This window comes from Candida orthopsilosis (genome assembly GCF_000315875.1).
Source record: "Candida orthopsilosis Co 90-125, chromosome 4 draft sequence".
NCBI lineage: Eukaryota > Fungi > Ascomycota > Pichiomycetes > Serinales > Debaryomycetaceae > Lodderomyces > Lodderomyces orthopsilosis.
Genome location: NC_018297.1, coordinates 738,406 through 761,618, shown reverse-complemented (window position 1 = coordinate 761,618; position 23,213 = coordinate 738,406). Strand labels below are relative to the sequence as shown.

At 37.7% G+C, this 23,213-nt stretch overlaps 12 protein-coding genes across 12 annotated transcripts; 6 read left to right on the top strand and 6 right to left on the bottom strand. All coding sequences in view use genetic code 12, as the record gives it.

Annotated features, from left to right (window-relative positions):
- Positions 1 to 37: 37 nt before the first annotated feature.
- CORT_0D03920 (Sec34 protein) lies at positions 38 to 2,572 on the top strand (the record flags this gene model as incomplete). The annotated part of the gene is made up of 1 exon (XM_003869318.1): positions 38 to 2,572. One exon carries the CDS (start codon positions 38 to 40, stop codon positions 2,570 to 2,572), a length of 2,535 nt encoding a protein of 844 aa, XP_003869367.1.
- A 27-nt stretch (positions 2,573 to 2,599) lies between these two features.
- On the bottom strand, positions 2,600 to 2,809 carry CORT_0D03910 (Tfb5 protein; the record flags this gene model as incomplete). The annotated part of the gene is made up of 1 exon (XM_003869317.1): positions 2,600 to 2,809. The coding sequence occupies one exon, from the start codon at positions 2,807 to 2,809 to the stop codon at positions 2,600 to 2,602; it is 210 nt and encodes a 69-aa protein (XP_003869366.1).
- A 23-nt stretch (positions 2,810 to 2,832) lies between these two features.
- On the top strand, positions 2,833 to 6,012 carry CORT_0D03900 (Vps41 protein; the record flags this gene model as incomplete). The annotated part of the gene is made up of 1 exon (XM_003869316.1): positions 2,833 to 6,012. The coding sequence occupies one exon, from the start codon at positions 2,833 to 2,835 to the stop codon at positions 6,010 to 6,012; it is 3,180 nt and encodes a 1,059-aa protein (XP_003869365.1).
- Positions 6,013 to 8,617: 2,605 nt separating this feature from the next.
- On the top strand, positions 8,618 to 10,186 carry CORT_0D03890 (hypothetical protein; the record flags this gene model as incomplete). Its single annotated transcript, XM_003869315.1, has 1 exon — positions 8,618 to 10,186. The coding sequence occupies one exon, from the start codon at positions 8,618 to 8,620 to the stop codon at positions 10,184 to 10,186; it is 1,569 nt and encodes a 522-aa protein (XP_003869364.1).
- Positions 10,187 to 10,565: 379 nt separating this feature from the next.
- On the top strand, positions 10,566 to 11,540 carry CORT_0D03880 (hypothetical protein; the record flags this gene model as incomplete). Its single annotated transcript, XM_003869314.1, has 1 exon — positions 10,566 to 11,540. The coding sequence occupies one exon, from the start codon at positions 10,566 to 10,568 to the stop codon at positions 11,538 to 11,540; it is 975 nt and encodes a 324-aa protein (XP_003869363.1).
- Positions 11,541 to 11,799: 259 nt separating this feature from the next.
- CORT_0D03870 (Pet100 chaperone) lies at positions 11,800 to 12,191 on the top strand (the record flags this gene model as incomplete). The annotated part of the gene is made up of 2 exons (XM_003869313.1): positions 11,800 to 11,859; positions 11,946 to 12,191. 2 exons carry the CDS (start codon positions 11,800 to 11,802, stop codon positions 12,189 to 12,191), a joined length of 306 nt encoding a protein of 101 aa, XP_003869362.1.
- Positions 12,192 to 12,416: 225 nt separating this feature from the next.
- CORT_0D03860 (Pdc2 transcriptional regulator of pyruvate decarboxylase) lies at positions 12,417 to 14,741 on the bottom strand (the record flags this gene model as incomplete). Its single annotated transcript, XM_003869312.1, has 1 exon — positions 12,417 to 14,741. One exon carries the CDS (start codon positions 14,739 to 14,741, stop codon positions 12,417 to 12,419), a length of 2,325 nt encoding a protein of 774 aa, XP_003869361.1.
- Positions 14,742 to 15,056: 315 nt separating this feature from the next.
- Positions 15,057 to 15,974, bottom strand: CORT_0D03850 (Yju3 protein; the record flags this gene model as incomplete). Its single annotated transcript, XM_003869311.1, has 1 exon — positions 15,057 to 15,974. The coding sequence occupies one exon, from the start codon at positions 15,972 to 15,974 to the stop codon at positions 15,057 to 15,059; it is 918 nt and encodes a 305-aa protein (XP_003869360.1).
- A 750-nt stretch (positions 15,975 to 16,724) lies between these two features.
- On the top strand, positions 16,725 to 18,086 carry CORT_0D03840 (Ptc1 protein phosphatase; the record flags this gene model as incomplete). The annotated part of the gene is made up of 1 exon (XM_003869310.1): positions 16,725 to 18,086. One exon carries the CDS (start codon positions 16,725 to 16,727, stop codon positions 18,084 to 18,086), a length of 1,362 nt encoding a protein of 453 aa, XP_003869359.1.
- Positions 18,087 to 18,133: 47 nt separating this feature from the next.
- CORT_0D03830 (Crp1 plasma membrane copper transporter) lies at positions 18,134 to 21,790 on the bottom strand (the record flags this gene model as incomplete). Its single annotated transcript, XM_003869309.1, has 1 exon — positions 18,134 to 21,790. One exon carries the CDS (start codon positions 21,788 to 21,790, stop codon positions 18,134 to 18,136), a length of 3,657 nt encoding a protein of 1,218 aa, XP_003869358.1.
- Positions 21,791 to 22,164: 374 nt separating this feature from the next.
- Positions 22,165 to 22,548, bottom strand: CORT_0D03820 (hypothetical protein; the record flags this gene model as incomplete). The annotated part of the gene is made up of 1 exon (XM_003869308.1): positions 22,165 to 22,548. The coding sequence occupies one exon, from the start codon at positions 22,546 to 22,548 to the stop codon at positions 22,165 to 22,167; it is 384 nt and encodes a 127-aa protein (XP_003869357.1).
- A 187-nt stretch (positions 22,549 to 22,735) lies between these two features.
- On the bottom strand, positions 22,736 to 23,170 carry CORT_0D03810 (hypothetical protein; the record flags this gene model as incomplete). The annotated part of the gene is made up of 2 exons (XM_003869307.1): positions 22,736 to 23,091; positions 23,140 to 23,170. The coding sequence occupies 2 exons, from the start codon at positions 23,168 to 23,170 to the stop codon at positions 22,736 to 22,738; spliced, it is 387 nt and encodes a 128-aa protein (XP_003869356.1).
- Positions 23,171 to 23,213: the final 43 nt, after the last annotated feature.

Sequence of the window (23,213 nt, the reverse complement as noted above, 5' to 3'; positions counted from 1 at the left end):
TGTTCATTCAAGACTACTAGTCTCTGCACCAATCAACATGCCACGGGCTAGAAGTAAGTCGACAGTGCTGCAAATTGCAAGCGATGTACACGTGACGAACAATGGATTAATTCCGCTACATGAAAAGATCATTCCAAGAGCAACAACGTTTCGACGTTCGAGATCAAAATCGGATTCAAACAGCGTATCAACACCCACGATCAACTACGACTTCTTATACCCCTTAAGCCAACGAGAGGAACAAAATTTATGGTCACAGTTTATTGGCTCGTTTGATTACGATGTTGTATTGAAAGCTGAGGATATAGAGCACATCAATGCAAAACATTTGGATCCCATACTTGCATTTCAAAGCAACTTGCAAATGAATAGAGATCAACTAGAAAAACTCAAGACTCAAACGGATGCATTAATACAGAATATCAATGATTGTTTTGCCGAATACAAACAAATTTCTGATGATACTTTGGACTTTGACGTTTCGGCTAATGAATTACTAGACAAGCAAAATTTGTATCAGCAGAAGTACAACAAAATCCATTCCAATTTAAAGCATTTTGAACATTTGGACTCAATAACCAAAAGTTTATCGAAGTCTGGTAGTCATTTGCTAACCAATAGACGTTCTTATTTCATCAATGACATTTTGTTGAGCTTAGATGATTCATTGGATTTTATGGAGATGCATCCCGAGTTTAGGGATTGTGAGTTGTACAAGAGTAGATTTCGCCAATGTATGACCAGAGCCTTGACTTTGATCAGAAACTACTTGAGAAACGAGTTGAGGAGTGTGAACGAATCAGTAAATGTAAAATTGAAGCAAACCTCAGATGACTCAAAGCAAGTGGTAACGATAGACTTGTTAATATACAATGAGTTCAATAATTACTTGAAACATAGCGAAGAAGTCTTTCATGAGCTCGCTGAAGAGTTGTTCAAGCGAAGCACAAAGCATGATGAGTATAATGGATTGATTAATGATGTACTTGCTACTTATTTTCAAATTCGAGCAAGGCTCTTGAAGCAATATATAGACAAGACTTCAACAATTGGTGACCTATACACAAAACTTCTAAAGACAGACTTGGTCCAAATGTGTCAAGATCAGATATCTTATTTCAAGAAAATCATCGAAAAAGAGTTTTCTTTGTTTATCAAGTTCTTCAACCCATCATTCTACGAGGATGAATTGAAATCGATGATCTGGGGAGAATTTTACACGTTTTTGAAGAATGTGCTTGATCCATTATACGATGGTATACGTCTATGGGTGCTCAAAGAGGTCAACATTAGTTCATTATGCCAATTGACAACTTTACTACAAAAATACTACGAGTTTGAGGATTTAGATGACCCCAACGGCAGCTTGGTCGATTCACAGAGTTACTTTGGCATTGTACAACTGGACACGTTAAAATATGGCGTCTTATTCCAGCCTTTATTGGACGATGCCCAACACCGTTTAATATTTAGAATTCAAAATTACATCGATACAAAGTTGATGAAGTACAAACCCAGTGCAATGGATTTGAAAATTGGCTATAAAAAACAATCCAAGATTAAATTTATCAATCCATTAGATGTTGATTACGAAGAGAATTTATTTCCTGGCGTGTACCTTCCTTTAGCGAAGGCAATGACAATATTATCCAATATATATGAGCTAATCAACTCTGCTGTGTTTGACGATATAGCTCATTATATTGTTCATGCATGTATCGTTTTGTTAAAGGGGGAGTATTCAAAGTTAATTATAGCTCATCTAGGTGTTATCGAGGGAAAATTGTCATACCTTCACAATTTAATAATTTTACGTAACCAAATCAAAAATTTTGACATCCATTTTACAAGAAATGATTATACGATAGATTTTACTAGTGGAATATCTGACATTTGGAACTTATTGAGAAGGAGAAGTACGGAACATAGACATGAAGGCTTCTTTGAGATTGCCAAAAAGACTGTCCCCAAAGTAATTAACAATATGATTGATGCAAATTATGAAATTGAAGTTGAGCTCAATGCTGCGGTTAGCGAGTTTCTAACTTACTGCTCAAATGATATCTGTGCACCAATTCTTCAAAACAAAGAAAATACAATTAACAATAAGTCACTATCACAATTCAAAGACAATATCATCATTAAAATCCCCAATCTATACAATGATATAAAATCCATCATCAATGATCCCGCTGTCACCCACTTTTTGATGAACAGTTTATCGGATTTGATATTGATGACCTATGAAGAATTCTTGAAAAATGTTAACGTACAAACTTGGCAGCTGCAAGATGATGGAGTGCTTGATTTTATGGAATTGGATGCCTTATCTGGATTCATTGGCGACACTGTTAATCAATTATATGAAGATGAGCAACATGATGCACCAAAATTCAACGAGGAAATATTAGCAAATCTTGAATTGGACGATACAGACGCAGAGGGACTCGGAAATACTCCCAATGTATTGGAAATGACTTCAAATAACTTGAATTCAAATGATCAACCCCATGAATATGAGGAACAAGCTCATATTATCAACAAATCGCCATCTCCTACCTCAGCAAAATAAAATAGCATTTTCAATACATAAACACTCTTACTCTTCCTCAAACGGATTGTAGATATTTTTCGACAACATCTTGTTTAACTCATTTTTGACTGTATCTACTTTATCTTGTTGTATTAATAAATGTGTGTCGTCCAATTCTTCTAGCACAATGCCTGGGGTAACTGAGTCAATTTGAATAATGAGTGCCTTTATTGATGGATCACATTTCACAAGGACACCTTTACTAGCGACTAACATGGTGGTATAAGTTGTTGAAGACGATGGGAATTGGACTGTTTGCAAGAATCATCAATTTTTTTCGATTGAAGCCGCATTTTAAAGAATCCAAGTTTGAATTTATCAACAGAAGACATACTCCAAACAATGATCATTGGGATATAATGGCCAGTAAAAAGAAAAACAAGACACAGAAAAATGGTGGTGATAAGAATTTGGCAGCTATAGGTATAGTTGATATACACCAAGAGGATCACAAGGGTAAATGGCATGATGCACAAGAGGAGGACATTGCACACGAAAATGATACAAATGTGGATTTTGGCAGTCCAGTTGTAAACGAAGAAGGAAATTATTCATCATCTAGTCCACAACAAAGTCAGAACAAGTCGGATACAAAGGGCAAAGAGGACCTAGACGAAATTGAAGCCGAAGAGTCGAATGCTCAAAATAAAGTAATTGATAATGATGAAGAGGGAAGCTCTGATGTCGAACAAGAACAGGACGAGGACGAAGAAGATGAACCACCAAAACTTAAGTACTCACGTATCAACCAACTACCGAGTAACTTCTTTACCAAGGATCCTGTATCTTCATGCTTCTTCCATGATAAATATTTTATATTTGCTACCCATTCTGGTTTTATTCACATATGCACAAACAACTTCACTGCTGTCCGTACATTCAAAGCTCATCGAGCATCTGTTTTGAGCACATACACAGATGGACAGTTTTTTGCATCCGCTTCCATGGACGGGACTGTTGTCATAGGTTCCATTGATGATGAAAAAGATATCATTGCGTATGATTTTCAAAGACCTGTGCATGTAGTAGTACTCGATAATAATTATGCATCAAAGAGGAGTTTCATCAGTGGTGGAATGAGCGGTAAAGTCATCTATTCAAGAAAAAACTGGCTAGGTAAGAAGGCAGATTATATTATTGATCAAAATAATGGAGCCATTGTCGGTTTGACAATCGTTGGTGACTTGGTCATTTGGATGAATGACAAGGGAATCAATGTGTTTCATTTGAGTAATAGAGCGTTGATCAAAGTATTGGAGAAACCAAGTGATAGCCCAAGAAATGACTTATATTGGCCGAGGGTAGCGCAACCTGACTCTGATAGATTAATTATTGCATGGAGTAATTACATATGGTCTTTGCGAATATCATTGAAGGACGGGTCAACACTGGACATAAAGGATCAAGATTCAGTGCCAGTACTTTCATCAGGGATGAGCAGGATTTTACCATCCACTGCTTCTATTTCCTTTCGAGCCACCCAAGAAAAGAAGGTAGAAGTAGAGCATATTTTTAAACTAGACGACTTGATTTGCGGGATTGCAAGCTACAAAGATGATTTGTGGATAGTCCTTACTTATGAGCCACCAGTACGAAAGCCATTTGGCGAAGCAAATGGAGGAAAAGCAACAGATAATAATCCTGATTTGAAATTGATCAACTCTACAACAGGAGAGGTGGAGTTTGAAGAGGAGCTAGCTTTAAAGAATATCCAAAATTTGGGATTGAATGATTTTACATTGGGGTCTCACATTGATCAAGTGCCAAAGTATTTTATTATCAGTGCCAAAGATGGAGTTGTTGCACAAGAATACCAGTTACATGATAGGTTACAGTGGTATTTGATGAAGGAGGATTATTTACGAGCCTACGAGGTGAGTGAACACATAGTGTCTCCCGTGAAACGAATGAGCTTTGGTGTCCAGTACGTTGACCTGTTGGTAAAAGTGGATGAGTGGGTGAAAGCTGCTGATTTTTTGAGGTCTTTGTTACCGTTAAAAGAGGAAACAACAGTGGATGAACAAACAAGCAGCCCCGATGAAGACGCGGTTGCAATTGATTCTGGACTCCATCCCAAAGATGAAATGCGAAGTGAGATCATCAGTCAATGGCAAACATGGGCACATATTTTCATCAACAGTGGACACATTGACATATTGAGTAATGTTATACCAAGTGTTTCGACATTGCCCGCGGAATTGTTCACAAAGATATTGATTTATTGGATAGCAAATGAACCACGAAAGGCGTATGAATTGATTTGTAAATGGCCTATCGAGTTATATGAAGTTGCGACAGTTGAGTCTGAGTTAAAAAAGCGGGAATCAGGTTTGGGAGACAATAATGGTGAACGCTATAGCTTAGTTGAAGGAACACTTGTTAAGCTTTACGATAAAAAGCTCCAACCACTCAAGGCAGTACCTCATCTTGTGAAATTAAAGGACAAAAACATTGTTGAGTACTTGTCAAGGAATCATATTTTGAAAAATTTTGTACCTCAATTACCCACATTCATCGAATTACAATTTGATAACCCTGATGCCATTTCAAAATGGCCAATAGATACACTTGGAGAGAAACTATCACCAACGATTGATATATTGGTAGATCACCGCCTCGAAATTCCATCCCATGATATCGTTGAATTGTTTAAATCCCATCCGCATTTGTCATTTATCAATTTCTTTTACTTAACCCGACTACAAGCTATCGATAAGCTATTGGTGAGAGATTACGGGGACGAGCTTATTGAGTTGTACTCAAACTACTCACGTCGGGACTTACTTCCGTTTCTCATGGCCAATGATGAAAACGATGCGACCCAAAGCACTTATGATGTTGACGGGGCCATCGAAATTTGCCAGCAAAACAATTTTTATCAAGAGTTGATTTATTTGTTGGGCAAGATTGGAGAAAATAAGCAAGCGTTGAACTTGGTGATTAATAAGCTAGACGATCCACAAATGGCGATTGAATTTGCCAAGAGGTTGAATGATAAAGATACCTGGAACTCTTTGATTAATCAGTCGTTGGATAAACCCAAGTTTCTCAAGATCTTGATTGAACAATCGGATGAATCTACAAACCCTTTTTACGATCCTGTGAGTATTTTGACTAAAATCGCAACCAAATTTGACGCAGGATTAGTAGGTGAAGATAATGGTGAATTGGATGAAGTACATGCGCATATATACCGACAATTGAGTCAAAGTATAATTGAATTTTCAAAAAACAACGATTTGAATAAATTGATAAACCAGGTTGTATTGAAGATGATTGATCAAAGTTCGCAAGAGATCTCTCAGTTTTTGAAGCAGTCTCTATTGCAGGGACGACAATATGACATGGAAAAGAATGATAAAACTTCAAGAAGAATTGCTAACAGTTTGCAAAATTGGGAGCCAATAACATTAAACTAAGTAAGGGTGTGATTATTAAAAACTTCTTTTGGTCAGGATATGAACTCCAAGCAATTCACTAGCTATTTCATGAAACATACTTTTGAAATGTGCAGGATGCCTTTTCTTGTTAGAGCGTCACCTCGAAACTACATGCTTTTTCCGAGACATGTTATCCGGTACTTTCCGCAGGACAAAGGAAGGTACATCTAGATGCAGTAAAGTTCTGGAGAAATTCTGGATCGCACAAAATTGCACAATCCAATTGATTATTTAAATGGTTATAGCTTTCATGTGAAAATTTAATAATTTAGAGAAGATCGCAATAATCTAATCGGGAAAATCTACTAATCGAGTTCCCCGTAGCTACAAATGAACATCGTTGGGATGTTAAAGGGTATAAAACAATAAAGAATTAGTTGCAATTTGTTTCGCGTGTTTAATTACGAAGCCGGTAATGCGCTTTCCCAGTAATGATAAACGTACACGAGGGTAGTTTTTTAGCATGTGAATATTAATGATAGAGGTCGATGTTGTGTTGAAGGAGGCTCAATGATCGATTACTAATCATCGCCAAATGCTATGTCTTATGACATATTGTTTGTTGTTGGTTACTTGATGGACTGCGGAATATCAAGTTGAATTTCACATGCAAAATGAAAATCTGTACACTTTGGTTATAGCCAATACTCTAGACGTACTACCTCCTCCAACACAATGTTGCAGTTGCTTGGTAGGGTATGTACTTAGAGACCAAAAGAACCTAAAGAGAGATGAGTTTGTAATGTTGTAAAGGCCCAAAGTCAATTTTCACACAGAAAGTATAACTGGGAACAACATACGTGAGAGTATAATTGTGTTAAATTGATTACTAAGTCCCTGTGTATAAGCGTACGAAATGGGCCTTTAGCAAATGATAATTGCAGCAATTATTGTTATACAATACTTTTTTCTCATAAGTTTCATGTTGACACAAAGAGCAAAATGAATGTAGTACTTTTATTCTTGTTCTCATTTTATGCAGAAGAACACCGCAATGTGGAACCGTCGTCTACTCCGGCGATTCTAGGTGTGTATACAACACAAATCATCAATGGTAAATTAAAAAGTGTTGCATAAAACTAAATACCACAAAACCATTCAAAAGCTCCGCAAAATTCCACTTTCCGACTTGAATTGCAGCTCAATTTGATAATCGTTGAGACGGAACATGCTTCGATTAAAGAGAATTTCTCATCTCTTAGCTCACAAAAATCTATTGGAATCCCTTATTTATCTCCAGTATCGTACAGTTTTATAGTTTGGAAGGTTGTGTATAAACTTTTGCAAAATTTATACTGGTGGAGGTTTATATTTAGCTCTCTACACAAAGTCCAACTTTGCATAAATAATATGGAGGTAACACAAAATTAACCATTGCATGTGAAATTGATAAAGAGAATTGTGTCTCTAGCCTGAAACATGATGGGATACAAATGAAATACTTTGATACCCCAGACAATGGAAAGCTTAATCAACCCAGTTTAGTTGAACGAAAGGGATAGAGGGATTTCGAGCAACCTTTTTTTTCGAAGAAACATATTCTTGACTCAATTGGTAAACAAACGCTTGTGATAATTAATCCTTTTACATTGAACGTGTTATTTTTCTCGAGTGGGCGGGGGAAGCCTAGAGGGGGGTTTAGCGGAGCGGATATAAAGTCAGAACAACCCTTCCGTCGTCTCATACGTTAAAATAAAGCGTGACTCTCATCTCATGAAAGTTCCATCAAATCTTGGGAAAAGTATATAAGATGGGGCTTGTCGCAAAATTGTACCAGCGTTTCTGGATCAAGTATTAACGCATCGTACTGACGTAAGATGAACTAAAAAGTGTCCTTTGCTTATCAACTCTATAGTACAATTACAAAGACAGTTTTACACAATAAAACATACTTTGACGATTACAGTTGAACGTTAAAAGATTTCAAGCTGAACAATCAAAGAGAAAGAATAAAAAGTCACAAGCAAATTTAAAGTTTCGACGTAATTAAATTGGCCATTACTCTATGGGATTGTCTGTTATTTTAATTTAGTTTTATAGATTTTATATTGTGACATTTGTCTATTATTATAAAAGGTTTGTACATAAGTACACGACACTCATAACCCTTTAAACTTTTAAAGTCCGATTATTTCCAAAATAATAAACAATAAACAATAAACTGAGGGGTTAAATAATAATTTTTTATTTTTTACTCATAATGGCATATGGCGAGTGTGTGAGTGAGTGTGAGTATGGGTGAGTGAGTGAGTGAGTGTTTTATTGTTTTGTTTGTGTGCAGTTTGCTTTTTAGAGAATGAAAGTCCGAATAAAAGCTATCGTCTGTTAGAGAATCCCATACAATAATTTGTGTTCACTCTAAATCTTCTTTTCCCCATTTTTTGCAAAATATATAAAGAGCTCCATATATCCTCTCTTTGAAGTTCTTGTTACTTGATTCTTTCTCGTACCTTTATAGGCTTTTATTAATATCAACCTTTTACAGATAAAGTAAAACTCCGATTGTCAATTGCTCACCTTTACCCCACATTTACAGAATACACTTTCATATAATCACGTGATATAATATAGAGTCTACTTCAACATGGGATTTGATTTATCAACCACAACATCATTTGTCACCGTCCACTTGTTCACATGGTATGGTGTTGGTATAGTGGCTGTCTTAATATATGCAACCATCGCTAAGGTCAAGAAAGAAATTTTCATTAAAAAACACGGATGCAAAGAAGCGTATGTGTTTCCCGATGGGGGCCCTTTTGGCTTGATATTAGCCTACGTTTTACAAAAATACAAGTCAAATGGTCAGATTCTTGATTTTGCTTTAGAATTGTATGAGAAATACGGTAGAAGATTGACTTTCACTGCTTACTTGTTTGGAGTTCGAGTCGTTGTTTCTGGTGAACCCGAAAACATGAAGGCTATCTTGGCTACCCAGTTTAATGACTTTTCCTTAGGTACGAGACACCCACAATTTAAACCTTTGTTGGGAGATGGTATCTTCACATTGGATAACCAAGGATGGAAAGAGTCAAGACAAATGTTGCGTCCACAATTCGCGAGAGAACAGATTTCACATGTTAAAATGTTGGAACCTCATGTACAAGTACTTGCTGAACACATTAGAAAACACAAGGGTCAAACATTTGATCTTCAAGAATTATTCTTCAGATTGACTGTTGATGCCAGTACTGAGTTTTTGTTTGGTGAGTCAGTCCATTCGTTATATGATGAATCAATTGGAAGGCAATGTGACCCTGACGTTGCAGATTTTGCAGAGGCTTTTAATAATGCTCAAATAGCATTAGGTGTCAGAACCTATTTGCAAGCTGCTTACTTTCTTTACAACCCACCTTCATTTTGGAAAAATTCAAAGATTGTTCACAAGTTTGCCAAAACATTCGTCAACAAAGCATTGAGCTTAACTCCGGAAGAATTGGATCAAAGGGGCGAGAAACATGGATATACATTTCTTTACGAATTAGTTAGACATACGAGAGATCCTAAAGTTTTACAAGATCAATTGCTAAACATCATGGTTGCTGGTAGAGATACAACTGCTGGTCTTTTATCATTTACCTTCTTTGAATTAGCCAGACACCAAGATGTGTGGAATAAATTGAAGGAGGAGATTTATCATCACTTTGGATCAGGTGAAGACAGTGATGTCGGAAATATTACTTTTGAGACTTTGAAGCAATGTACTTACCTCAAATGGGTTTTGAATGAAGTTTTAAGAATGTACCCCTCCGTTCCTGTCAATTTCAGAGTCGCAAACAAAGACACCACTTTACCTGTAGGTGGTGGTCCTGATGGAACTTCTCCTGTTTATATTGGAAAAGGAACTGCCGTTGCTTACTCGCCATACATGACACAGAGATTGGAAACATTTTATGGAAAAGACTCCTTTGAGTTTAAGCCTGAGCGTTGGGAAAATGCCCCAAAATTGGGATGGGCCTATTTACCTTTCAACGGAGGTCCACGTATTTGTTTGGGACAACAATTTGCCTTAACTGAAGCCTCGTATGTTATTGTACGTTTGGCTCAAATGTTTCCCAACTTGGCAAGTAAATATGATGGGCCGGAACCATGCAGGAAGTTGATTCACTTGACTATGTGCCTTATGGATGGTGCACAAGTTCAAATGAGTTAAAAGGTGTCAAGTGATATTGATGCTGAAAAAACATCCTGATGATGTTTGGGCTTAAGTTTGTTTGTTTGATTCTTGCTTCTATTTATTGTTTTTTTGTGCTTAGTTCTTGGGTTAGATTATAGTTTCAATAAAGTGAGTTTTGTTTACTTTTATTTTTCTATGTTGAAAATTGATGGTTGCAAAAATTGATCGTTTAAAAAGTGCGGATATCTGCGTGCACTTTTGGCTTTTGGCATATCGAGAAATTTAAACCACATTTACGCCTGCTTCTTACACTGCAAATTATCACATCAGTGCTTGCTACAGGGACAATCGTACTTAACTACATTACTCAGCTTACATTGAACAAGGGCCCCATCTTGCAACAACCCAAGAAGATATGACTACTTTGCAACTTCCTCAGACACTTCATTTTGCCAGTGAGACATATCATTCAGGGGACACACACAATCCAAATTGCCAACACAATCATCACCATCACCACCACCGTCATCATCACCATCGCAGAATCTTTTCTGCATCTGCAACTTTACCTGTTTCAGTTTCCCCACCAAAAGTGAATTTGAAAACCACCCAGGAGACTTTATCTGAAGGTGATACATTTCATGATTATGCAACTGTTATAATGGACGTCTTGGAATGTTACATGGAACCTTCGCCAACTTTAGAAGAGAAATTAACTATGTTAGAGAAGGAGGTTTCTCAAGAAATGAACAATTATGAAATGGGAGAAGAGAAATTGATCGAGTTGGGTGACGACACTGCTTCAATTGATGGCAAGCTTGAACAACCTTCTGATAAACAAGTTACTGCTTTGAGACAAACTTCAAATCAGTATTCATTTCTCAACAATTTTAGACGCAATTCATTTTTCCACCCAGCAAGTTCCTCAATGTTTGACTTTCAGTTGAATAACAAGTCTTATTTTGCTCAACCAGGTTCTGAAAGACACCACCAACAACAAGAGGAAAGTGGAATCAATGATTATGGTAGTATTAGATCATACAATTCCACTATTTTGGCCCAACCTAAAAAAATGCATAGAAAACATCGCAAGATGAATAAACGGGTGAAATCATTTACCCAAAGAGTCAAGAATGAAGACGTATCCCATCGTTTAACTGACTTGTTTCAAGACGACCATGACATTTGGGCAAAGGAAAAAGTGGAAAATGAGTCGTCTGTGGATGAAGCCAAGACAAGTTGTAATTGTGTTCACTGTAATGAGAAATCCAAACGTAGGGTTGTTATTAAAGAGCTGGAAAATGAGTACATCTACCCTACCCCTACAATCACAAGCTTCAGAAGGATTATCGGCCGCAGATTTCATATCTTTAAGCATCACGTAGTGTGAGTATGCTTTGCTTAATTAGTTTTTGTTTTTGTTTTGCTTTTTTAAACTGTATTTTTAGGAATGAAAGTTTCTGTTTGTTCATCCCAAGGTTTTCATGTGTTGTAGTAAATGAATTTTGGGTACTCTAACCACTGGTATGTTACGCTTAAGTCCTAGCGACCAAGCGCTACCACTTATAAAATATTACTTAGCTGTTTTGGAAAAAAATATCACGTTGATTAATCCATCACCTCCATTCTTTAATTACAGCAATCTCTTAATGGGTTACATACACAGATTCATACATAGTGTAACGCGTACACAGCTAGAGACGGCTAAGGTATGTTATAACTCACTTTTTGCAGCCTTTTATTTCGAAAACTAGAGCTCCTTTTTCCGATCTTGTTACTAATGTGAACTGTCTAGTTTGGCTTTTACTTACTTTCACCAATCTTGATTATGTACTATGTTGGTTTAGATACAGATAAAAAGTTCAACTTGCCTGGGTTCTGGCCTGACCCAGCTACTTTGAATCAAATACCAAAAGAGCCTCATGAAATTCAAGCTGAAGTCGCGAGAATAAGGAAAGCAAGGGCTGAAAAGAGGGCTAGATTGGAGGCTAAAGCTAAGGAGTTGGGTATAACCGAGGATGACGTCGAAGAGGAAAAATAGAAACCAAAGGCGAATTATGCTATGGTTTGTCTTTTGTAGCAAGCAAGGTACAAGCACATTCTTTTGAAGCTTCGAATGGGAGTATGCTTATAAGCAGAAGCGGAATTCAGGAAAATCGTACCACAATAATAAATATATGTATATAGGATATCCAACGGGAAAGGCACATTTACGAAAAATATATAATTAAAGGATTCTCTCTATTTCTATGACAAGACATTCCTTTTAATTCTGACCCAATCTAGATTGGATGATTTTCAAGTTATAATTGAGATCATCAATCGTGGCTTGTGACAAGTTGATGGTGTTAAGTGATGAATAGTTGATAAGTTTCAATATAGACTGTGACATATCATTATCCACTTCAGAACCCGATGGAAAAGCTTGTGATTGCGACAGATGTTGTTGATTCAGCTGTTCATAAATGTCCAGGGAGTTACCATTTGCTAACGGATTGTCAAAAATTAGATTAATAGTACTACTCTGTTGTTGATCTTGCGATGTTATTCCAGCCGAGGCCTGTTTCTTCCTGTCCCAGCTTTCTAAAGGATCCAACTTGTGTTTGTTATTTATAGTCATTGTCGCTGACTCAAATGGAAAGCTAGGTGATCGAGAATTGGTTGTTGCAATACTATTAGCTTCATGATTCAATGCGTGGCGTGAGTCCAATAATACATCATCTGAATTGAAATTGCTCCTCATAGTAGCCGAAATTGAGTCAACGTTCATCATAGCATCGCTTGCATCAGCGGCATTGGCAATGGCTTTGTTGAATATCATGTTGCTAGCATCTTTGAGATCATTTTCACTAATTGACCATCGAGTTGAACCATTATCATTTGATTCTGATTCACCATTGTCGATTTCTATTTCACGATTATCATCGTCTTCATCGCTATTGCCATCATCTTCAATCGCTTCCAGGAGACAACTACCAATAATTTCTTCAATTGAGGCGTAATTTAGAGTAATCTTACCACGTTCATTAACCAATCCAACCAATTCCTCGATTTCCCAAGGTATAACCACATTCAAATGTCCCATAATATCCTCCAATTCCTTATGGCTTCTTGCCTCATTAAAAAGGCGGAGACTTTTGTTGAGGTTTCTGAAAATACCATCTGCCATGTCCCTCGTTTTGAAGCTGGGCCAACTTTGGTTAGGGGTCAATGGCAATAGTCGAGTTTTCTTCCATGATTGAAAGATACGTTCAGGTGAAACCCAAGACCATGCCCTAGTTACCCACTCAATAACGGTAATCATTGGAATATGATAGTCTTGTTCTGCCAATACCTCGAGTGCTGGTGAAGTATTAGCCATATTATAATTTAAACCTAATGAGGATGTGGTTGATGCTGACTGTTTTGTTTTATTTGCCATTGACTTTTTGCGTTGCAATCGGATCATCTCAGTGTATTGCTGAATACGATAAAATATCTTGAATTCTTCTATGATTCCAAAGTTCATTGGTAAATAATCAAATTTGACAGAGCCATAGGAAGTATTGTATGGGTTTTTATGACAAGTTTCATTCTTCAAGTACACAAGTTTGATATGCTGAAACTTGATATTGACTAATCGATGGCTCGAACAATCATCCAAGATAATCAAAATTTTTCTATGAGGAGTCAAGCTGTGAATTTTGTGATCAAGCGATAGTATGTAATTTTGAAACATCAGAGATGTGATCCATTTATTGGTGTTTGCCTTGTATGATATATTGTACACTTGAGTAATCTTGTTCATTAGGTTATGATGGGATGTGGCATCGCTCGATACAGCTTGTAAATTAGCAAATGAGCTCTTTGATACACCGAACTTGTCATATTTCCCAACAATCAAAGGTAATAGCTTCTCCAGACCGTCAATATTACATCCTAGTAAGGCGGTCAACGAATACTCATTCGATGTATGTGATTGTTGCAACCCTTTATCAACAGAGCTGACGTCAAATATCTGGTCCAAGGGAAGTGAATAAAACAATTGAAATTCATCAATCACAAAAATATCCTGTGGCGAATAATTGTCTTGTTTAATCATGTTGCTCAAGTAATTCTTCAACTCTACTTTTTCATCCAACATCCAAACTTTATTCAACTTGTAGCCAAAGTTCTGTTTGATATCTTCTTCACTTCCCGTGATGTTTATATTTAGTTTTTTTATGAAATGAGCACACCACTTTTGGTTGAATACTCCGTTTCCAGATTTGTCCTCTTTAGGCAATCTTGTCCATATAGCGTGCGCCGTCAGTTGGATAATGGGGGTGGTGATAGGAATGCCTTCCCATGTTGCTTGAGTAATCCACTCGGTCAATATCTTGCGTAACAAGGGGTTGGTTTGCTTTCTCCGACGCACCAACTTGAATTCATCTTCCTTAGACGCGATTATATCATTCTTTGAGCTCAAAATACGAGAAATTGTCGTTTGAGAAGGTGGCCTTGTCAGTCCATATTCCTTCATTGCCCATACAGCAAGATCAGACTGTGTCATGTGGGGATTTGACTCTGCTTTGAGACATATTTCAATCTTTTGTTTGATAGTGTATCCCATGGTAGTACTTAAAAAAATTGCAAGAAAGGCATTGGGGCACTCTTGGTGAGTAAATGTGACTAGTCTTTATCAAGGTTGGATTATGTAGTGATGAGGATCCCGGGATGAGTCGTGTGTGTCTCGGAAATGAGTGGATCGGCCTGATAAAAGTTGGGCGGTTCTTGTGAAAATTGCCTGTCAAATTTTCTTCACTTTGTGTGTTGCTTTGTGTTATATAAAAAGGGATTATGCGCTTACAGAGAAAGTCATAGAGAGATAGTGGAAGCGGAAACACAACACATCACAATGATATATAAAGAAAACAATTAGCTCTACCTATTCCCTCCTTGCGTATTCTTGAAGGAAGTCAGTGACTTTCTTAAAAACCAACTTGAATAACTCGTCGTTCTCCACAAATAAACTATGTCTTCCAGCATCAATTCTATCAATTACCTTGTTCATATTCTCTGGCAATAACGGGAAAAACTCCTCACTTCCTTTTATGTCATTGATGTAATCATGAGTACCATGTACAATCAACAAAGCAATATTGGTGTCGAACTTCTGTGCATATTCTGGGTTCAACAAATCTTTACCTCTCTTAAACATATCATTGAATTGTGCAAGGGAACCAATCAACTTCTTGTCATGTTCTCTGATATAGTTTTGCCATCTCTTATTTGATGTGATGTAATCATAATTCAACTTTGAGTCTAATTTGAAGTTTGGTAACACTTTGGAAACATAAGGCAATGCCAACCTGGAGACAATATTTGGTTGCGTTTTAGGGTGTAATTTGATCAATGGACCACAAGCAATAATGGCCTTTATCCCATCCTTGTATTTACCTCTAATTCCATAATTCAAAATGATTCCCCCACCCATTGAATGGCCCATCAAAATAAACTTTTCCTTAGGATCACTACGTGCATCCAAGCTGCGCTTGAGAAAGAAATCCAAATCGTCAAAAGTGTAAAACTCATTAGTTCCTCCCAAGTCATTTGGTGATGTCTCACCAGAGCCTCTTTGGTCAAAGAAAAACACTTCATAACCATTTTGAGATAAGTTGTCAAAAAACTCAGTGTAGATGGATGCGCTTTCCATGAATCCATGGACATAGAAGATCTTTCCCTTGTATTCGACGTTTGAAGGAACTTTCCATGTTGTGGTTGAAAAATTGGCGTTATTATATTCAACAAACTCGGTAATAGGCTTGCCAATAGACGTATATGGGATGGGAACTTCTGCTGGCATGACGACTATGTTCAATGTATTGATCTCAGTGATACAAAGGACAAGAAAGTGTGGCAACTCGACACACCCCCTGAATTATTTTTTTTTTGAAGGTTACTAAGGTTTTGAATGGGAGAAAAAAATGTGGAGATGAATTTATTACACCCACACGATAATAAAAACAAGTAGAGCTTGTTAACAGTTTTGGCTCTAATATTGTGGTAAAGGGGAAGTATGGAACGATTAGTCCCAAAGTCCTTTCGAAAGCTTGCAAAATGTTAAATCTACTAAAGAGGAGCTTTTCGCTGATTATAATCATTTTTTTGCCATTTTTGTAGTCAAAAGGTGTCTAACCTCATTATTTGCTCTTACTTGGTGGTTGGTACCACACATTACATGTTGTAAGAAATTTTCCTCCTAGAGAAGCGTTTGTGTCACTCAACAGCTGATATGTGGCTGTGATAATTTTACTTCTTGGTCCAGCATAAACAAAACATTTTATGCTTGCTATTTTGAAATATTTTCCTATGTCGGAAATCTAGCATTGCGTCACTTCATTTGCACGACATTGCTCTCATTAAAGTTAAATTTAGAACAAATGTAACTTATGACGTGGGCGCGACTCTAAAACAATTTTTGCTTAACCACAACCATTTGAAAACAAAGCTATATAAACGCCATTGCATCATTAATAAACCTTTTTTGACTAAACAGTACCACGACCTACTTTTGGATAAAAATAGCTCTTAACAAATACACAATCTAATAAATATGAATGCAACTGAGCCAGATCCAAACGTTGATATATCATCACCATCAGTTGCTTCATTTGGGCAACAACCTGTGTCACATCAAGGGTTGGCGCAAAGGCGAGCAGAGTATCACCAAAAAAACCACCTGGAAGAGATGACAAGCCAACATTCCTCAAGCAATCACACACAATCGCCTACTGACAGAAGAACTACGCCTCCATTGACGGATCCAAAGATACCATTACCACCACTGGATCTGAGCAGTACTTCTGACATGATAGATTCCCCACCAGCCCACCATTCAGCTAAGCCTAGATCGAAAACATCGTCAGAGTACGACCCGTTTGCCGGCTTATCTTTTAAAGTAGGTGTAGCTGAGAACAAGAATTCTACTTATAGATCCAAAATGGAAGATGTTCATACGTACATTGCAAATTTTGCTGAACGTGTTGATTGGGGCTATTTTGCCATCTTCGATGGCCATGCCGGAAAAGATAGCGCTCGCTGGTGTGGTAATAACTTACACTCTTTACTTGAACAAGAAATTGATTTGGAATTGCAAGATCAAAACAACACCCTTCCATCAAGCAATAAAGCAAATTTATCGTCATCTGAGCAGCCCACCGCTCCACCGAACCATTCAGAGGGTAGTCCCATCTTTACAAATCCAGGTAGCTCTACCTCAAGTATACCGTTGAAGGGCAGAGTGGATATGAAAGATCATTTGTACAAAAGTTTTGTCAAAGCTGATGAAATAATTGAGAAGAATGGCCAAGGAGCATCAGGATGCACCGCCGCGGTGGCAGTTCTCCGCTGGGAGAGTGAAACCGAGGATGATTGTATGGTGAATACAAACAATATTGGAAAACAAACTGACGACACTTCAAAGTCATTTGATTTTGTGCCCACCAAAAATCACAAGAGGATGTTATACACCTCCAATGTTGGGGACTCAAGAATAGTATTGAGCCGAAAAGGTAAAGCATATAGACTATCATACGACCATAAGGCGTCAGACAAGAATGAAATAGATAGGGTGGAAAATTCTGGTGGATTGATATTGAAGAATCGTGTTAATGGGGTGCTAGCTGTAACGAGGTCGTTGGGTGATTCTTATATGAAAGATTTGGTTTTAGGAAAGCCATTCACCACATCCACACAGATAATCAAGGATGACGAATTTATGATCATTGCATGTGATGGGGTCTGGGATGTAATTAGTGATACCAAAGCTTGTAAAATAGTTGCTGATTGCTTTAAAAAGGGGTTGGACGCACAAGAAGCATCTAAAAAGTTGTGTCAATTGGCAATCGATGCATCCACTACCGATAATGTAACAGTAATGGTTGTTCAATTCGACCAGGCAATCTTCGCTCAATAAGAGATTACGAATTTACGATAAGATTTATTCATTTTTATTTATATCTTTCAATCCTCTTCGGGCAATGTCTCCTCGTCTTCCTTCAAATCAAAGTCTTTAGCATGCAACTTTGGCTTGTAGAGCCTTAAAGCCAAACTACTCAACACAACACTCACTGAACTCAATGCCATAGCTGCACTAGCCCAAACCGGATCCAATCGAGAATTCCTATATGGATAAATCACACCAGCAGCAATCGGCAACCCAATCATATTGTAAACCAAACTCCATGCAAAATTGAACTTGACACGACGGAATACAACTCGAGATAAATCAAATAATGTTACTAAGCAGATCAAAGGGTGTAGCTTGTTCAACAAGATGAAGTCACTCGAAGTGACAGCAAGATCAGCACCTGAACTAAGGGCAATTCCAACATCAGCAGCAGCGAGTGCTGGAGCATCATTTATACCATCACCTACCATAGCAATGACACATTTGGATTTATTGCTGTCATTTTGTTTCAACTGACGAATTCTTTTGATTTGAGCTTCTTTTTCATCCGGCAAAACCTCGCTAACCACATTGGTTATGCCAATTTCTTTTGCTATAGCATTTGCAGTGAGCGAATTGTCCCCAGTAATCATCCATGTGTCAATGTTTTTCAAATTGAAATATTCCATAACTTTTTTGGTCTCTGGTCGGATTTGGTCTCTAGCAGCCATCATAAATATCAAATGAATTTTATCGTCGTTGAAATAGGTTGGGCATTTCAAACCAACCAACATCACTGACTTACATTCTGTTTTCCATTTTGTTAAGAGAGTCTGCTGCTCGTCATTGACTAACACATCATTCTCTTCAAAAAGTTTTTCGTTACCTAGTATAGCTTCAGTCGGCTGGAATTTACCCCAATCACTTTCTTCACCATCGTTGTAAACAAAATCACCCCTTAAACCACGACCATGAACAGTTTCAACTTGAGGTATTTTATTAGCCACCAAGGGAATACCCTTATTGAGGCTTAAATACTCTGCAAACAATCTGGTTGCTTTGGCTAGAGGGTGCGACGATGCAACTTCCAAATCTCTTGCAATTTGTAGTGAAAATTGCTTCAAAGCCAGCTCCTTCTCAACAAAGGAGTAATTTGTCACAGCCAATTCTCCCCTGGTCAATGTTCCTGTTTTATCAAAGCAAACAATATTGGCTGTTGCTCCATCTTGAAAAGCAGCACCACCACCCTTGGCTAAAATACCATACTTTGCGGCTAAACCAGAACCAACAAAGAGTGCGGTAGGCGCGGCTAATCCAATACCACAAGGGCATGCAACAACAAACACAGCAATTGCAAATTCCAATGACCAAACAGTCCATCCGCCAATATCAATGTCGAGGTAGCTTTGGGGCAAGACGCCTGAATATCCTAAACTGAGCCAGATAACCCAGGTGATTATTGCAACGGTGATTATTATAGGTACAAAATAACCTGTTATGAGGTCGGCGGTTCTCTCCATGGGAGCTTTCTTAAGTTGGCCATCCCTGACCGTATTAATGATTTGACTCAATAAAGAATCACCCTCCAAACTGGTCACCTTGGCAATGATAGAGTGGCTTCCAATATTAACAGTTCCCGAGAAAATCTGGTGGCCCTCGATATGCTTCACCGGTGTTGATTCACCAGTCAATGCACTTTCGTCGAAATTTGATTCACCGTTTAATATGACACAATCGACTGGCGGCGACTCGCCAGAGCCGATCTTTATGTAATCACCAACCTCCAATAACTCTAAATCAACGACTTGGTCATTTTCAAAATGTCCCTCTACTTCGTCCACTACTATGGCCGTGTTTTGTTTCAAAGTGGCCAATTTGGAAATAGCGTCAGCAGTTTTGCTCTTCGAATAGCTTTGCAACAATTTTCCAATCAATAAAAAAAATGTCAAAAAAACAACTGAGTCAAAATAAGTTGTATGAAATCCCATGTGGGTTTTAGCTTTTTGATTTGCACTCAATGCTAACAAAGCAATACTGGCAAAGTAGGCTACTGTAGTTCCCAAGCTCATTAACAAATTCATTGATCCAAACTTGAGCAAGCGACTCTTGAAGGAGTTTTTGTGGAGCCATAATGATTTGATTTCCTTGATTGCCTTACGGTGGAAAGTGTCAGCGGCAAAAAGATACACTGGGGTTGATAATATGAGCAATATCCAACTAGCACGAGATGCATTACCAACCCAAATTGGTTCCTCTACCCAAACCCTAAATGGATGGTGTTTTGATAGCAATGACATGGCAACAATACCAAAGATAAATGTAGGAATGGCAAAGACTGTAGCCAACACCAATCGCAAAGCAAGATTCATCACTTCACTTCTGGCTAACTTTTTGATATGCTCGTCCACAGAGACAGGCTTCACTAACCCACAAGTGAATGATCCGCCCTCGTTATCAATTGTATGGTTTCCTGTTCCATCATCTCTCAAATGATTCAAATCCCACACAATTTGACGAGCAGTCACGTTACGGCTGGGAACATATGTAAACTTGATAATTGGATGCTTTAAAGTAATCGGGTCATGTACGACAATGGCATCCCCATAGCGTAATAGATAGCTCATAATAATTTCGGGGCAATGATCACAAAACATTCCTTCAACTTTAATATTGATTGTTCTTGGTTTTTGCTTTGCTGAAGTGAAGTTGATCTTTTCATTGGTGACTACTTCAAAATCAAACCCACAATCCTCAACCGCTTCCTTCAATTTTTGCAAGTTTTCATGATGTGTATCATCTTCAAGAACAAATTGCGCATTTTTAGTCACAACATTAATACCACTTTCCAAAACAAAAGGCAAGTTTTTAACCGCAGCTTCGATTGAGTTTGCGCAAGCAGCGCACGTCATGCCTCCAATTAACGCAGTTATTCTCGTGTTTATTGATCTGTGGACTGGCAACACTTCAATGAGCTTACATTCGAATCCCAAGTCATTCACACGATCAATGATCTGATTGATTAATTGTTTGTTTTTGATGATAGCAACTACTGATTGCTGAAGCAAATTCACCGAATAGTTAGCGTCACCCATTGAAGCTGAATCCTTGTCTCCTCCAAGTAGTCCTTTAAGTGCGTCCTCCACTGTATGAACACAGGATGAACAAGTCATTCCAGTAATCATAAAGGAAGCTCTAAACTCCGGTTCAGATACTTCAACTTTTGTTTCAACAGACGAGGAGTCACTAGTTTCATTCGTTTTGCTTGCTTTGCTTGCTTTGCTGTTTTGGCACACGGTACAATACTTTAAATGCTTTTTGGCTGATTTGGAGGCCAGATATTTTTCGAAAATTCCCCAAATATCAAAAAAGCCATCATGGTGGGGAGCATCTCCTGGCCCAACTTCGATATCATGAGCATTCTCAAATGAGTTTTGGTCGCCGTTTTCGTCAACAACAACCCATTTCGTTACACCAAACCCCGACTTTTCCAATTGCTTGATCACTTTTTTCAAATCGTTTTTGAAATCGATAATATTACTTCCGTACAAGGTCACTTCTGCATCTTTTAGGTAAAAAAATACTTCCCTATTAGACAACTCTTCAATATTCAGTTCTGAAACGATATTCGCCTCAATTTCGTTTATTTTGTAAAATCGTGATATAACCTTTTTGATGGTTGTTTCACACTTTTGACAGTGTACATTACTCAACTTGATGCGTAGGGTTTGCATTGTTGTGATAGATTGAAATTATGAAATAAAATTGACTAAGTTGTGTGATTTTAGGAGAATAGGTGCTATATATATACTTTTGCAGGTACATAATCTTTTGAGGTGATTCTGCCGTTTGATATATTGCAAAGATTTTTTAGATAGAGAAGCCATTGATAGTATGCGCGATTTCCGCCGTAAGTTCACTTTAAGTGCAGGAAATTATACTTGAGCTAATATTGCTGCTAAGATGACTGCTATAATGAATGGTGAGCAGTAGAAAGTACTCAAAATTAAGATGCTACATTGTCGTCATCGAAGCTTTTTATATTATAGAGGTAACAAAATTTGAAAGTAAACATGATTATAAATAATTACTCCAACATACTACATATCTAATCTTCTAAGAAGCTGGTATCTAAACGCAATTTATGTCCAAGCCAAAGTGCATGATCAGTATGGTCTTTGAGATCCCCTTGGCTTGTCCTAGGATGAATCAAAACAGATAACTTGCCATGGTTCAATTGAAAATAAGGGACAAGTTTTACAAACAACTCTGGCTTCCTAAAGTCTAGTTCCCACATGTTCAACGTATGAGGCCCAATGGGTTTGTCGTGGAACTTGTACACTCTAATGTCACCATTTTTGATGTCCCTGTCAAACTCTTTTAACACCTTTTCTCTGAGATTATAAGCAAATTGCCTTTCCCCTTGGTTATTGTTGTTCCAGTAAGTGTGTATATCATATGATTGGATGTCTCCGTAGAATGGTTGAGCCATAGTCGCTGGAGATTGGCATATGAGGATTCTTTTGAAATATTACTCTAGCTTTCATTTATATAATTCAACAATTTATTTCTTACTAAGCAGTGCGGCTCATATGACTAAAGTGCTTTGACTTTTGAACGTGATAATATGTAAGGAGCTCCCAACAATGCCAAACACAACAATGTAGTGCACAATCTACTCAAATCAATTCAATCTCGACTGGTTGCGTCTTTTTTATTCCTTCACCATAACTTTGGTAAACTATCGATAAAGACAAACCAAAAATGCTCCCTGCGAGATTGCACAATATATCCATTGGATCAAACACCCTCTTCATATTGACCATGTGTTGTAGAAACTCCAGTCCGATACCACCACATAGGCTGCATACCACGAACGTAAGGTAGCTTAGTTGTTTTAATGATCTGGTCCGAAAGATGAAAAAGAATTCAGTAGTGAGGATAAAAAACGTGGCAAAGTGTATGAGTTTGTCGTGGGTGAGGTTGATCAGGGAAAACCCTAAATAGCTTGCTCCAATCAAAGACAAGATGAAAACTAACTTGTTAGTAGTGTCGATTGATTTTCAGACGAGAAGAAACGCACCTATGAGTACAGAATATCGTATGGTGATCATGTGTGAAACATCGGTGGTGACATTAAGAGAAGTTGAGAAAATT